At 36.9% G+C, this 17156-nt stretch overlaps 1 protein-coding gene across 1 annotated transcript in view; it reads left to right on the forward strand.

Moving 5' to 3' along the window:
• The first annotated feature begins 312 nt into the window (after window positions 1–312).
• Window positions 313–17156, forward strand: part of LOC130869406 (sulfotransferase 2A1-like) — a 42118-nt gene continuing 25274 nt past the window's right edge. The window contains exons 1-4 of the mRNA XM_057761514.1: window positions 313–445; window positions 1800–2008; window positions 3633–3759; window positions 16593–16687. Of these exons, the coding sequence (XP_057617497.1) occupies window positions 313–445; window positions 1800–2008; window positions 3633–3759; window positions 16593–16687 (564 nt within the window). The remainder of the gene's footprint in view (window positions 446–1799; window positions 2009–3632; window positions 3760–16592; window positions 16688–17156) is intronic.

Consider the following 17156-nt stretch of genomic DNA (forward strand, 5'->3'; position numbering starts at 1 on the left):
AAAGCATGATAAGGAAGTCCCATTACTATGACCTAGCACTTATTATTGAGTTTCTAGTTTTGAGTCATGAACTCAGGCTCAGAAATGCTAGAGAATGATCTCTGTATGAGTTCACAATTGCTTAATACAACAACCTTTGACTTATTGTTGCAATATCTCTTTCTTCCTCTCAGTAGTTAGTTTTGGAATGAACTATGGGCTGTTAATGATTTACTTTCCCTGTACTATAAATGTTAGCTCTTAAGATTAGCTAGAAGCTGTACAGGTGGCTAAAAGTGGAATCCTAACGGTAACCACAAAGAGCTCTTGGCCATGTCAGACTACCTTTGGTTTGAAGGAATACCTTTCCCTTCAGTGGGGTATGAAAAAGAAACACTTGATAAAGTCAATAATAAGTTTGTGGTTAGAGATGAAGACACAATCATATTGACTTACCCCAAATCAGGTAAGGACTGTTAGTGAGAATGATCTTGAACTGTATGAGGAAAGTTGGAACATTGATCATCATTAATTTAGGCAATGAGTGGAGTATTATATATATATCAGATGTTTAAAATGCTTTGTGCGTAAGGAGAGCTGTGTGTCAGCACATTCACACTCAGAGAAAGACTTCCAGCCTGCTCTGTGAGGTGGAAGATGAGTTAAAGTAAGTGAGCAATGTTGCCTTACCCTCTCTTAGGATTAGTTGAGGGTGGGGTTGGAGGGTGTGTGGAGGAAATGGTAAGAGGGGAGGGAATGGGAATTTCGGTTGGTATTTAAAAAAAATCTAATAATGTTTTTTTTAAAAAAAAAAAGAAAGAAAGAAAGAAGGAAGGAAGGAAGGAAGGAAGGAAGGAAGAAAGAAAGAAAGAAAGAAAGAAAGAAAGAAAGAAAGAAAGAAAGAAAGAAAGAAAGAAAGAAAGAAAGAAAGAAAGAAGCAATGTCAATGGATCCTAAGGCAGACTCTGGCATTGCTGGGTCTCTGTGTGGAAGAGTGAATGAAAGACGAAGAATGATGAGAATAAAGAAAAGAAATAACATCAAGAGAAAAAAGTCATGGAAATAAAACTATGTGATGCAGAGTAAAATGTGATGTAGAGAATTAACAAAGTTCTTGTTCAGGTTGTAGAAAGAGTTTCAAACTCAAGGAACCAAAAATGACTTTTGGGGAAGGGATGTTTGCTGGGTGGAAGAAGAATTGATCATTAGGAAACAAGTAGGTTGCTGACAAGGAATGTGCAATAACTTGGAAAATGAAGGTCAATGGAATTCAGGGTAAAGATTCAGAAAATCGCCCAGGGAAGAAAGATAGATAAATATCCACTGACAAGTGAGCATGCAAACATGGATAGAGTGTGTGTGTTAAATAAACAGAGGGCATTTATTTACCTTAAGGACAAGCAGTACTCACAGACACACTGCAGGATGGATGCATCTCAAGAGCATTGTATTAAAAGAAGGGACCTCGTCTAGATTTTTTCTAGCTAGCTAGAACAGATTTTATAACTTCATCCCTGTGAAATATCTGGGATATTCAAATTCACTGCACCAGAATGTAGAATGATGATGGCCCAGGACTGCTGGGGATGTTCAGGAGGCAGGTGAAGTATACTGAGTGTAATCTCAGTTTTTCCAAGTGAAGCATTGGGGATGTGCTAGATCAATATACTTTGTGCTAACACCATGTAGACATTGTGAACACCACAGGTCTGTGTACTTGGAAACAGCTGCACTGTAAATAGTGTGACTGTAAATTCTACTTGAGGCTTTTTAACAAATAATGTTGAAATTACTCACCATCAATTTTCCTTCTTGTTCAGGAACTAACTGGCTGATTGAGATTGTCTGCTTGATTCAGACCAAGGGGAATCCCCAGTGGATTCAATCTGAGCTCATCTGGAAACGCTCACCCTGGATAGAGTCTGAAGACGGATATCAAACTTTAATCAATAAGGAAGGACCACACCTCATCAGCTCTCATCTTCCCTTCCATCTTTTCCCCAAGTCTTTCTTCAGTTCCAAGGCCAAGGTCAGTGCCCAGTGATTGAGAAATGTTTGATGAAATGCTCATTGAACTTATTCTACCATGACAGACCCTGGAGCTCTTGTTTAAATGGACTCTGATTTTGTAGGTTGAGGGAAGAAAGCTGGGATTCTCATGCACTAGGTGATATTGATGTGTTCCCTCCTCAGACTAAATCAAAGTACCATGATGTCAATCACCACACAGTGATCCTGGCAGATATATGACAGAAAGTGGAACAACACATTAGAGCATCAAGGAACTACATATACAGGTCAAATAGAGTTAAAATTATAGTGTACAGTAGATATTACTGTTTTGCTGTCACCAAAGTAATTAATTAATTAATTAGCTAATCTTGATTCTATAAATACCCCATGCACAGTGGGTGAATTACCCAATACAGACTACCTCATAGGTGAAACATCATAAACAGGCATCAAAACATGTAGATGTTCAACAGTTATGGCTCATCTGTATCCACTGTGTCTTGCTGGGTCTAGCTGTCCATTGAGATCAGTAACAACAGGAATCACACATGTTCCTGATAGAAGAACTACAGAAAGGATCAGAAATATTCATAGCTTCTTGTCAGTAAGAACATTTACTGGAAGTCCCTCCACCACAGAACTTAATATTGTTTTATGCTTAAACTGCAAAGACACACTTAGAAGAACTATCTCTCCTAAAAATATCACAATGGAGTTACGACCATTCAAAAATATGTGTTTGTGTCTTATCTGAATTTGTCAAACTCTTGACTGGAAATATTGAGGCATAAGGAGATAAATTCTGGAATAATGTCACAAATACATTAGTTCAAAATATAAGTATCCTTTTATTAAATATATTTACTTTTAATTTATTTCTTTTATTTTTGAGATTGCAATATAATTAAATACATCACTCCCCTATCTCCTTCCTCCACACTCATTTATATAGCCCTTCTTTTTCAAATTTATGGTCTCTTTTTCACTGATTGTTATTTTATGTGCATATTTATACATATCTACATATGTATAAATACTTAAGTACAATCATCTCTGTCTGTACAATGTTCCTTGTCTGTATATTTTCTGGGATGAGCATTCAGCATTATGTGACCAACAGTTATGCTTTTCCCAAAGGAAATTGTTTCCTCTAACTCTCTTCATTTCTTAATTTCCTGTAGGTCTTTGTTTTCACCATTGTGTGATGGCACATTGGCTTTAAGCTCTGCACCATAATTGTTTTAAGGGTTATATTGGGTAGTTATCGTTAGAGAAAACAAAAAGTTTGTCATATTGCATATTGATTGAGTACAGTACTCAATATTCTGAGTAGATAGATGCTCTTTCACAGCAGATGGATAATCTTTTGCACTGTGAGATATTGTTTTTTACAACTAAAGAATCAATGTTGGATTTTTATTATTGTTTTTATTTTTTACAGTATTAGTGACCTCGGTCATTTTGTTGTTACATATTTGTAAATCAAAGTATATATTGTACTTAAGTATGGTTTTTCCAAATAAAATTAATATATGTTTTTAAAAATGTCATGATATTTTATTGACATTTCATATAAATTGTAACAGGTAAAAGTGAAGAATGACTATATTGACCCTCATATATATGTTTTTCCATTTTAGATGATCTATGTCATCAGAAATCCCAGAGATGTTCTTGTGTCTGGTTATTTTTTCTTTCATAAGACAAACCTTGTTAAGAATCCAGAGTCTTTTATAAATTATTTTGAATGGTTCCTCAAAGGAAATGGTGAGTGTCCTATCAAATATAGGAGTTGCTAGAGGCTCAAAGACATTTATTTCGTTTTATTACTTAAAAATAAACCAATCCAACTTTCCACTTCCTCTCCTCCTCCCACTTCCCTTCCAGTCCTCCACACGTCTTCCCCCCATCCTCCTCCAATATTAAGAGAGGACAAGGCACCCTGACCTGTGGAAGGTCCAAGGCTCTCCCCACTACATTCAGGTTGAGCGTGGTATACATCCAAAGAGAACAGGATCCCAAAAAGCCAGTACATGCAGTAGAGACAAATCTCAGTGCCATTGTCATTGTCCCCTCAGTCTACCACAACTGTCAACCACATTCATAGAGACTAGGTTGATCCCATGCTCATTCATTGCCCAGTCAGTTGGAGTTGTTGAGGTCTCATTAGCTTAGGCACATTGTCTTGGTGGGTGAACCCCTCATGGTCTTGACTTTCTTGCTCATACTCTCCCTCCTTCCACTCTTCAACTGGACCTTGGGTGCTCAGTCAAGTGCTCTGATGTGGGTCTCTGTCTCTGTTTTCATCTGTTGTTGGACAAAAGTTCTATGGTGATGTTTAAGATAATCATCAGTCTGACTACAGGGCAAGGACAGTAGAGACACACTCTCTATTGCTAGGGTCTTAGTTGGGGTCATCCTTGTGGATTCCTGGGAATTTTTCTAGAGCCAGTTTTCTTGCTGACCCCAACATGGCTCCCTCAATCAAGATATCTCATATCTGTCCTTCCTCCATCTCAACTATGCCATTTCCTCAATCTCTTCCTAAAACTCCCTTTCTCCGCTCCTCTTCCCCTTTTCCCCTTCCTTCTACCGCCTTTCTTCATGCTCCCAAATGTTGTCAGGCAATATTGTCTGCTTCCAATTTCCAGGTGGATCTTTATATGTTTGTCTTTGGGTTCACCTTATTACTTAGCTTCTCTAGGATCATGAACTATAGGCTCAATGTCCTTTGCTTATGGCTAGTATCCGCTAATGAGTGAATACATACCATATTCATATTTTTGTCTCTGCATTAGCTCATTCAGGATAGTGTTTTCTATTTCCATTCATTTGCACACAACATTCAAGATGTCATTGTTTGTTTACTGCTGAATAGTACTCTAATGTGTAGATTGCCACAATTTCTTTATCTGTTCTTCCATTAAGGAGCATCTAGGTTGTTTCTAGGTTCTGGCTATTACATATAGTGTTGCTATGAATATAGTTCAACAAATGATTTTGTAGTAGGATTGAGCAACTTTTGGGTTCATTCCCAAGAGTGGTATTGCTGGATCATGAGATAGGTTGACTCCCAATTTTCTGAGAAAACAGCACACTGATTTCCAAAGTGGTTGTACAAGTTTGCATTCCTACCAGCAAAGAATGAATGTCACCCTTACTCTACATCCTCTCCAGCATAAGCTATCATTGTTTTTTTTTTATTTTATCCATTCTGACAGGTGTAAGATGGTATCTCAGAGTTGTTTTGATTTACATTTTCCTGATTGCTAAAAAAGTTGAACATGTCCTTAAGTATTATTGGACCCTTTGAAATTCTTCTGTTGAGAATTCTCTGTTTAGTTCAGGACCCCAATTTTAATTGGGTTATTTAAAATATTAATATCTAATTTCTTGAGTTCTTTATATATTTTGGAGATCAGACCTTTGTCTGATGCGGGGTTGGTGAAGATCTTCTCCCATTCCATAGGTTGCCTTTTTGTTTTAATGACAGTGTCCTTTGCATTACAGAAGCTTCTCAGTTTCAGGAGGTCCCATTTATTCATCTTTGCTCTTATTGTCTGTGATACTGGGGTTATACATAGGAATTGGTCTCCTGGGCCCAGTGTTGCAGTCTACTTCCCACTTTCCCTTCTATCAGGTCTTTAATCTATTTGAACTTGAGTTTTGTGCATGGTAATAGATATGGATCTATTTTCATTCTTCTACAGATTGACATCCAGTTCTGCCAGCACCATTTGTTGAAGATGCTTTTTTTCTACCATTGTATACTTTTAGCTCTTTTGTCAAAAATCGGGTGTTCATAGTTGTATGGATTAATATCCAGGTCTTCAATTCTATCCCATTGGTCAACGTCTTTGTTTTTATGCCAATACCAAGCTGTTTTGATTACTGTAGCTCTGTAATAGTGCTTGAAGTCAGGGATGGTAATGCCTCCAGAAGTTCCTTTATTGTATAGGATTGTTTTGGTTATGCTGGGCTTTTTGTTTTTCCATATGAAGTTGATTATTGTTCTCTCAAGGTCTGTGAAGAATTGTGTTTGGATTTTGATGGGGATTGCATTGAATCTATAGATTGCCTTTGGTAGGATTGCCATTTTTATTATGTTTATCCTTCCTATCCAAGAGCATGGGAGATTTTTCCATTTTCTGGTATCTTCTTCAATGTCTTTCTTCAAAGACTTAACGTTCTTGTGAAATAGTGTTTTTCACTTCCTTGGTTAGTGTTAACCCAAATACTTTATGGTATATGTGGCTATTGTGAAAGGTGAAGTTTTTCTGATTTCCCTCTCAGCATTTTTAGCTTTTGTGTATAGGAGGTCTACTGATGTTTTTGAGTTGACCTTGTATACTGCCCACATCACTGAAGGTATTTATCACCTGTAGGAGTTCTCTGGCAGAGTTTTGGGGGTCACTATCATATCATCTTCAAATAACGAATGTTTGACTTCCTCCTTTCCAATTTGAGTTCCCTTGATCCCCTTATGTTGTCTAATTGCCCTTGCGAGAACTTCAAAAGATATGGACAGAGTGGACAGCCTTTACTTGGTCCTGATTTTAATGGAATTGCTTTGAGGTTCTCTCCATTTAATTTGATGTTAGTTGTCAGCTTGCTGTATATTACTTTTATTATATTTAAATATGATCCTTGTATCCATAATCTCTGCAATACCTTTATCATGATGAGGTGTTAAATTTTGTCAAATGCTTTTTTGGCATCTAATAAAATGATTGTATGTTTTTTTCAGTTTATTTGTATGATGAATTACATTGATAGATTTTCATATGTTATACCAGCACTACATCTCTGGACTGAAGCCTACTTGATCATAATGGATGATTTTTTTATATGTACTTGCATTCAATTTGCCAGTATTTTTTTTCCTACAATTTCAGGGAGATTTAGGGAGATTTATTTATTTTGTGTGTGTGTGTGTTTTTTTATTTATTTTATTCTTTTTTAAAACTGAGGGCTCAAAGACATTTTAAAATACAAGATGAGATATAGTTTGGGCTGGTCTTGAACGCTATATAATCAGGGGTGACCTTGAAGCTCTGCTCCTCGTGCATCCACCTCTTGAGTTCTAGGACTATAAACACCTACTACCATGTTCTGTTTATTAAATACTGGGACTCAAAACCACAGTGTCATGCATGTTATCAAACTTGGCTATATCCCCAGTTTTTAGTATATTCTGTAATCTTCAGTTGGCTCCATCTTATCCCTCAAAACACAAAAAATCTGTGGCTCCCAGACTCATAACCATCTTAAAACTGATGGTATAGACATTCTGTTCTCACACATCACTGCAAAACAGGGCACAAACACAGCTTGTCCCATGAAATACCATTCTGGCATCATTTGGAGAGTCTGGTCTTTCCAGTACTAAGGTAGGTATTACCTTGTGTGGTGAATGAATTAGAAATGACCCACATATATAATGGCATTTGAACACTTGTTTTCCAGTTGATGGCAGTTTCAAATTTATGAGACACAACCTTCCAGGAAGTAATAATACATCATTGAGTGTGGGATTTGAGAGGAAATAAATTCTGTTTTAATTTGCTCATTTACTTTATATCATATCTGTTTCTACTCTCTTCTCATCCCGTTCCCTCTCCCTACCTATCTCCCAACTCTACCTCCCAATCCACTCTCCTCTGTTCAGAAAGTGACAGGCCTCAGCATGTGTGTCAACATAGAATGACATAGCATATTGAGTAGGACTAAACTTATCACCTTATATTAAGGCTGGGCAAGGCAACCTACTATGAGGAATAGGTTCCTAAATGTCAGCAAAAGCAATAGAGACAGGCCCAACTTCTACAACTAGGAATGCAAGTAAATCAAGCTACACAGTGTCAAACAGAAGAGGTGCTAAGTCAGTTCCATGCAGTCTCTCTTTCAGTCCAGAGCCTGTGGCCTCCTATAAGCCCATGTTGGTAATTTCTATGTATTTCCTTGTGATAACCTTGACACACCTGACTCATCCAATCCATCTCTCTCTCTTCAGCTGAATTCCCACAGTTAAGCCCAGTGCTTTGCTGTAGGTCTCTGATTCTGTTTCCATCCATCACTGAATAATGATTCTCTGATGACAAGGTGGACTGTTATCATCCTGATTACAAGAGATGGCAAGTTCAGTCTATCTATCCACTGTAGCTAGTCCTTGATTTGAACATCCTTGTAGAAGCATGGGAGTTTCCCTAGCAGTAGGTTTTTACCTAACCCTAAAATACCCCCATCAAGATGTATTTCAAATACTCTCCCATTCCATACATTCTCCCATTAAAATCCATCATGTTCCCACCCCTGCCAGCACCCAGTTAACTTGGGAGATTTCTTCTATTTTCCCCATTTTAGGGACATATCCCTTTTTGCAATCCTTGCTACCTTGCCTCTCTGGGGCTGTTGATTGTTGCATGGTTATCCTTTACTTTACAGATAATATTCACTTATGAGTACATACATACCTTATTTGCCTTTCTGAGTCTGGGCTTCCTCACTCAGGATGATTTTTTTTTAATTCCATCCATTTTCTTTCAAGTTTCCTGATGACATTGTTTTTACCAGGTGAGTAACATTCCATCGAGTAAATGTACCAAATGTTCTTTATCTATTCTTTGGTTGAGGGGCCCCTAGGTTGTTTCCAGGTTCTGGCCATTATGAAAAATGCTGTTATGAACATTGGGGAGAGTACTGAAAAGGTGGGGCATTTCTAGGTCAGGTAAAAACCTTGTACAAGAGAATCTCACAGGAATCTATAAGGAAGCTCCAGCTTACACTCCTAGCATATCAAATATATAACCTGAACTGGCCATCTTTTATGACCAGACTAGTTCCTAACCTGACAGTAATCAGAATGGCATCATCAAGTAACAGATGGGAACAGATGCAGATCCATAGCCAAACATTAGGTGGAGTTCAGAGAATCCTGCAGAAAATGATGAGAAAGGATTGTAGGTACCAGAAGGGTCAAGAACACCAGAAGAAAACTCATAGAATCAACCTGGTCTCATTGAGGCTCACAGACAGTGAACTGAAAATCAGGGTGCCTAGAGGCCTCTTCATATATGTTACAGTAGTGTAAACTGGATCTCTTATGGAACTGCTAACTTCTTATGGAATGTCTCTGATTCTTTTACTGATTCTTGGGACCCTACTCCTAGTACTGGGTCACCTTGTCCACCTTTAATACATGGGGAGATGCATAGTCTACTACAACTTGATATGCAATGTTTTGTTGATATTCATGGGAGACCCTCCATTTCCTAAACAGAAAAGGAAGAGGAATGCTTGAGGATGTTAATAGAGGAGATATACAGATGAGGGACTGGGAGGAAATGAGTGAGGAAAAACTAAGGCTGGAATGTAAAAGAAAGATAAGTAGACTTATTTTAAAAACAAAGGAAAAGCAAACAAAAAAATCAAACTATTTCACCCATCCCTCTGGGCAAATGGCCTGCTCCTCTATCAAATCCAGTCCTCCCTTATACCCATCACAACTACCATGTCCAGTTCCAGAATACTTGTACTACTTTGCTACTCCACCATTCTCACCTTTCCATAACATAGAATATGTCATAAAGTATACCCTTTTGCCCAAACAGCTTTACTTATAAATATTCATTTCAATGAGCTGTGTTCCCATTCAGGGTCTTGGGCTTCTGCTACACCATCAATACTGCACCCTCATCTTGACTTGGATGAGGATATTATTGGATATCTTGGATATTCTATTATTGTTCAGACTCATAATTATCCAGTGGCTATGGTTCCACAGGTCTTGTCCTTTCCACCTTCTCCAGAAGCTTACTGATAGTGTATATGTTGAGGAAAACCACTCAAGGCCCTGGATCTGGACCTCACTGGTAGCTGAGTTGTTCAGTCCTGGTCTTTGCTGTGCCTTCTCCTAATCCAGAGGTGGCAGGCAAGGTTCAGGGTCAGACCTGATTAATTTTAAGGTTCATTTTATTTTCCTTGTAGAAGTGTTTTACTTGCATGCATTTGTCTTTCCTGCATATGTGTCTGATGCCCACAGAGGCTGAAAGAGTACACTGACAACTATCATGTAGATACTGAAAACTGAATCCTGGTCCTGTAGAACAGTGAATGTTTTAACTGCTGAGCTTCTCCCCACCATATACCTATTTATTTTTTAAATGTCATCTTAATTTAATTTTAGTATTTTTATCTATTTAGAAATTTATCCATATATTTTAGATTTTCCAGTTTGGTGGAATTTCTTAAGGTAAACTCTAACAATTTTCTGAATTTCACTGGTGATTATCATAATGCTCCATTTTCATGTCTTATTGTATTAGTTCTGGTAACTGTTCTTCCCTTTGGTTAGTTTACTTAAGGTTTGTCAATATTGTTTACATTTTGAAGGAATCACACCTGTTTCATTGACTCTCTGGTTTGTTTTGCTGTTGGACTGTTTTCAAATTATGTATTTCATTAATGTCTGTGCTTACTTTATAGCTACTGATTTTGACATTTGACTTCTTCTTTTTCCAGAGAGCCCTAATATGAATGAATCATTAACTAGTATTTTAGATGTCTAACTTATTTCTTAATGTAGGTACTTTGACCTTTAAACATTTCTCTTAGGTCTGTTTACATAGCATCACACAGATTAAAGTGTGTTGGATTTTAATTTTCATTTTATTGTAAGAATCTTTTACTCTTGATTTTTTCAAAGATACATTCACAAATATGTTGTGAGTTACTTAATGTTCATGGGTTCATTTACCTTCTAGAGTTTCCCATGTTGTTTATGTACAGTCATTTTATTCTTGTCAGGTAGAATATAAAGAATCATTTCAGTTTCTCCATATTTGTTAAGATACTTTCTGTTTCCTAACATATGATCTATTTTAGAGAATGTTCTATGAGCTGCTGACAACAATGTGTATTCTACAGTGTTTGGATACAATATTCTGTAGATGTTGTTTATGGCCATTTTTACTTGTGATGTCATTTAATGTTATATACTTTCTATTAGGATGATGGGTTAATAGTTAAAAGTAAAACTACTATGTCAAATGATTGTAGCCTGTGGCCTTTCATGTAGTAGTGTTTTCTGGGTGCATCTGTGTTTGAAGTTGTATAGTTCTCTCCTTGCAGTCTTCCTTTAATCAATAGAAAGTGCTAATTATTATTTCTCACTAGATTTTGTTTCAAGTCTATTTTGTCAGATTAGATTAGCAACACTCACTTGTTTTCTAGCTCCATTTGCCTGGAACAACTTTATTCATCATTTCATTGTAAGGTACCATGTGTTTTTATGATAAAGTATAACAAATATATACTTTCTAATTTTATTTCCATGTCTTTGTCTGTGGTACTTTATTAGAAATTGACACTACTATTCAGTAACTAATGGAAGATGTCTACTGATTCCTGTCATTTTGAAGATTTTGCCAAGGTTCTCAAGCTGTTTTCCTTTTATTTCTTATTTAACTGTTGTTCTAGTTTGCTTTATGGTCTCTGCGATAAAAACACTCTTGCCATCTCCAGTTGAGTGCTCTCTTTTTAACTCTAAGCTGTTCTGTTCAGGGTCTCTACTATCTATATCCTTGTAATTTTCCAACAGCCTTCCCCCATCTCACATTATACAATTTACCCTTAAAAATCCCTCATAATTTTCTTCAAACATATGGAGTTGAATGATACTCACCATCTACTCTTATGGTATCTTGGGACAAGATACTAATTGCAAAAACTCTTCCAAGTTTCACAATTTTCATCCCTGCCAACATTAGGGATAATCCAACTTGAAAAAGTTAGGAACATGTCTCTCTCACCCTCAAATTACAACTATGATTGCTTCTTTCTCTAGCAGGAGTAAAGCCCTTAAAATAGTCTATTATGGTCTGTCTAATGTGATTCTTCTCTTGTCTCTTTTCCCATGACTTTCTCCTGAAGTTGACTTTGGTTATGCAACATCTTTTTTCAACGATTATTAAACTTCATGGATCGTGTTTAGTTGTGGCTCCATGAGAGTGAAAGTATTGTCTCTTGATGAACGTTGTTACGATTGGCAGAGTTACTGTATTTACTTTCTATTTTGGGGAATCCCAAAGAAGTCATTAGACACCTCTGAATCACCACATCTTCTATTTGAAATTATTCCCTTGTTTATTATATCTGTCATGTGATAGATTCTCAATAAATAAATACACAATGTCAAGAAAAAAAAACACTCTTGCCAGAAGCAATGTAGGGGGGAAAGTGTTTATTGGGCTTATACTTTCAGGTCTCAATCTATCTATGGGCAAAGTCAGGGCAGTATCTTCAGAAGGAAATAAAGCAGAAACCATTTTACTAATCTGCTTGATAACTTCTTCAATGTCTCATGCTAAATCATCATTCTCATACAGCCCAGTCCCAGCTACATATGCTGTGTCATACATACCAATCATTAATCAAAACTATAATTCAAACATGTGGCCACATACCAATCTGATAGGGACAATATCTTAACTGGGAATTTCTCAGATAATTCCAAGTTGTGTCAAATAGAGTGCTAAAGCTAACTTATACTCCTTGTAGTCTTATAGATAGAGCAATTTTTCTCTTTGGTCTAAAAGGCTCCTATAATTATATTTTGTACAGCATCCTTGGTGTACAAAATTTTTCCATAAATTCATTTTACATTTATTTAGCATATAAAGTTTTGTTTCTCCTTCACTTATGACAAGAAGCTTTAATGGGTACAGTAGTCGAGATGCCATTGGTTGACTTTTAGAACTTGAAATACAAATTTCCAGTCCCTCCTACTTTTTAAAATCACAGTTGAAATCTCAGTTCTAACAGACCAGACCTTCTATTACATTAGACTTGGTGTTTCTCTCTTGGCAATTTTCAATGTGCTTTCTTTGTTTACTTAAACAATTCTGAGGGAAGATTCTTTTTTATTCTTTGTGGTGTCTTACTTTCCACCTGTATCTGAATTGGCATCTGTTCCAACAGAAAGCAACTTATAGAGATGTTATGGAATATTATTTTAAGATGTGTTGTATTCATTTATGCTGAGGAACATTTATTTTAATGTTTCAAAGATGTGTTGCATTCTTTTATGTCTAATATGTTTAACTCTGTGAAGCTGTGAAACTTTGTCTGTCTAAAACACCTGATGTTCTAATAGAGAGCTAAGTAGGCAATATTGAGGCAGGAAAAAAAGATAGGCAGGGCTGGTAGGCAGAGAGAATAAATAGCAAGAGAACTCATGGAAAAAAGATGGGGGAGAAAGGAAAGGAGATTGACTTCGGGTAAAAAAGAAAGAAAAGATATGCAGAAATAAGAAAAGGTAAAAGCCCAATGGCAAAAGATGGATGGGATAATTTTATGTTTTGACTAAAAAAAAAGCGAAGCTAAGGCTGGCATTTATAAGAAAGAATAAGTCTCCATGTCTGATTTATTTGTGAGCTGTGTGGCAGACCCCCAAAAGAGCAAAGAAAAAAGAGTAAAACAGCCAACAATGTTTGGGCATTCCAACATAAGGCTAGAATAAAAGAAAATCCAATAGCAGAGAGAAAAATTTTGGTTTTGCTTACAACTCCCAGGTTACAGTTTATTACTGGAAAGTTTTGGTAGGAAATTAAAGCACTACATTTCACAGTCAAGGGCAGAGAGAAAATATGTTTGCCTTGCATTCTTGCTTGCAGCTAACCTTCTCTTCCCTACTTTTCTACACTACGATGAGTAGGGAATTATGCTGCCCACATTGTGTTCCACCTTTCTATATTATTAAGGAACTATAAGAACAACCTTTCAAAGACATGCCCAGAGATCAATGTAATCTAGAATATTTCTCATTCAAATTCTCTTTCAAGATAGTTATATGTTGTGTTAACATTAAAAGCTACTAAACATAACATCTCTTTTCATATCTATGGAATATGGTAATAAAAATGTTTTCTATACCTATGAACCTTGTATTTCATGTTTTCAGAGAGGGACAAATATCTTGTTATTCCCACTCCTGTCTTCTTATTATGCCAACTTTGTTTTTATTGAATTGTCTCAAGTCCCCCACCTTGCCTTCACACTGTGATATTTTTTCCTTCAAAAATATCTTTTTTATTATGATCTGGTGTGTGTGTGTGTGAGTGTGTGTGTGGGTGGGTCGTGCGTGTGTGTGCTAGAGTGTCTATGTGTGTACACACATCTCACAGAACTTTTGTGAGAACCTAATAACAACTTTGTGGAGTCAATTGTCTACTCATAATCTATATGGGTTACAGAGACAGTTTAATCATGAGGAGTATATGGTAAGTACTTTTTTACCTGTTGTTCTCATAGTGCCACCATTTAATTTTGTATCTGTATTTTCTTCATTTCAAATTTATTTGTTGTGTAGACCATTTGTAATAATTTTTACTTTTCTTGGCGCAATAAAATTGTTTTAATAAATTACTCTTCATAATTATGTAATTAGGGGCTGTAGAGATGCTTCAATGATTAAAAGAACTTGTGGATTTTTAGAGGAGGAGAGTTTGTTTCCAGAACCCACATCAAGTAGCTCCCAATTATTCATATCCCTAGCTTGAGGAGAACTGGTTAATATCTGTGGGCGCACACGTGTGCGCGCACACACACACACACACACACACACACACATACTCATATGCATGTGAAAATGCACAAACATATGTAAAAATAAAAATAAAATAAATCTTTTAAAAATTATTTCATTAACTACAAGTTTCTAGAGCCTTTCATGTACTCTGAATGTGGATGTATAACATTCTCTCTCTCTCTCCATACATATGAAGAGAGAGAGAGAGAGATCTTTTCCACTATCTCTCTTTTTCTCCAATCTCTCTCTACCTCAACCTGATGATATATGCCCTCACTCTATTCATTGATACTATATTAACACTATCATGCAACCTTGATGCATACCTTCATAGTGTTTCACTCAACCTGTTGCTGTAGTGATGGGAATCATTCTTTCCAGCATAATTTAGGTTACCATTCTTGCCAACTCTGTCATTGAACCTTTGTTGTTCCACTAGAACACTTGACCAGGAGGCAGGTACTTACTTGCTTGCTTTTTTTACCATTGTTTCTCCCACTAACACTCAGACCTTGTGAATCATTGTTGTTGGATACAGCCACTAGGTCTCATAACTTGATACATATCTATTAAAGTGTTAGAAAATAATATATCCAGGCTGAGTAATATGGTAAAAGCCTTCACACATGACATTTATGGGAGGAATACAGTGAATCAATAGTTCAAGTAATCTTTTTCTACATAACAGACAGAGACAGACTTATTGACATATACTTTGTAATCTCAGCCTCCAAATAAACACATTATCTTTGATAATGACCTCTAAAACAGAACCATTTTTAATTATCAGCAACGTATATGTCACTGGCTTATTTTTGATGCTCTCACTAACATGCTATTGGTATTTTGCTTATTTTCCAACATTATCAGGTGTATCTCAAGTTGGCCACTAATTCACAATGTAATGAAAAATGACATTGAAGCTCTAGTCTTCTCTTGACTCCAACTCCTGAGTTATAGTATTTCAAATGTGTGCCACCACTTCTGCCATGGCTTTTAGCCTTTTCTGATGGGCATAGGTGTGTGTGTGTCCATGATTGTATGGAAACAAATGTGTGACTATGTCTGTTCTTGTGCCAAAGCTTCAATGTGGAAGACAAGCAACAACATTAGGTACTGAGCCTTAATATCTACTTTGTTCAATGGTTCCTGAGAATTCAAACATAGGTGCTCGCAATTACAAGGCAAATACATTCCACTGAGCCATCACCTGAGACCAGCTTTCAATCTCTTTAAGTGACTTAATTCTGACATTTCTGGTAGAATTCACTACAACTTCTCCGTAGATTATTTACCCTCAGTTTTCAATTAAATCTTAAAATCCTTGAATTCATATATTCTACTGCTCTTACCCTGACTTAACTCTTACCTTCTTTCCTGATTTGATTCAGGTATTTCTTCAGATAATGGGTAACAGTGCAAGTGTGAAATGGAGGCTAATACAAGAAAAGAGTGCACTAGACCAGGAACTATTGTGAACACATCACAATAGTTGTAGGAATGTAAATGAAGTTTGGAGGTGAAGGTGGATGTCTATGCTTGAAAGGTCTCTACTTGCCTGTGTTTTAGAGGCTTGGGTGTTGAAGAGTGACTATTGAGCAGTTGGGGTAACTTAGACGTGGAGGCCAGTAGGTGATCTCCCACATAATTACTTAAGATAGTTCTTCAGACATGATGGAATTAAAATAGTCCAAACCTGTCCATGTCCAGAAACCTCTGGCTCACTGTATTTGTGTGATTGCTTTTCCCCAACACATGCCTCAGTCATTGATACCCAACAGGAGGATGTCTCCCGATGGCATCAGTGGTAAGGCTGTGGGGTGATGAGTTTACTAGTGTTTTTGATTTTATCTGCTCACTATCTGTGTATGTGTCATTTGTTACATTGAATATTGTAAATGTCAGTTTGATTTTTCTTAATAAAGGTATCTACCATTTGCACAAAAGTGAAGAATATCAGGCAGTGCTCACTTTTATTCTTTGTAATCAACACTTTCTTCCTCCCTTCACACAGTTGTATTTGGATCATGGTTTGAGCACACCCGTGCCTGGCTGTCCATGAGAGAAAGGGACAACTTCCTGCTTTTGAGCTATGAAGACCTGAAACAGGTAACCACATTCTTATCTCAAACCCTCTCACAAACCCACTCCATGGAGCACCCCACATTCCTCAGTGTTGTCATGTCAGTGTTAGGCTCATGAACACTCACTAAAAGTTAGATTATTGCTTATGTCCTTTATTGACCTGCACCTGACATTTCCTCTCCAGCCTCCTAGTCCGTTTTCCATGTCTTCTTTACCCTACTTTACCCTGAGGAAGGGAGGAGTAGCTCACACTTGCACTACAGGTTTTTAATTCTGTCTGGGGAACACATTTGATACATCTGATAATGCAGTGGTCAGTGGTTAGTGGAGATAGTAGTGTTATTCTACTGTTCTGCCAAAATGTACGTCATCTACACTTGACTGCAAGAAGAGAGACAAAGGAGAAAACTATCAGTGAGTTCTCGGAGAATACAAGTGCTGGAGTCACAGGAACAGTACTGAGTGCTACACAAATCTGACTGGGCATCTACAG

This window comes from Chionomys nivalis, chromosome 2, assembly GCF_950005125.1.
Source record: "Chionomys nivalis chromosome 2, mChiNiv1.1, whole genome shotgun sequence".
Taxonomy (NCBI): Eukaryota; Metazoa; Chordata; class Mammalia; order Rodentia; family Cricetidae; genus Chionomys; species Chionomys nivalis.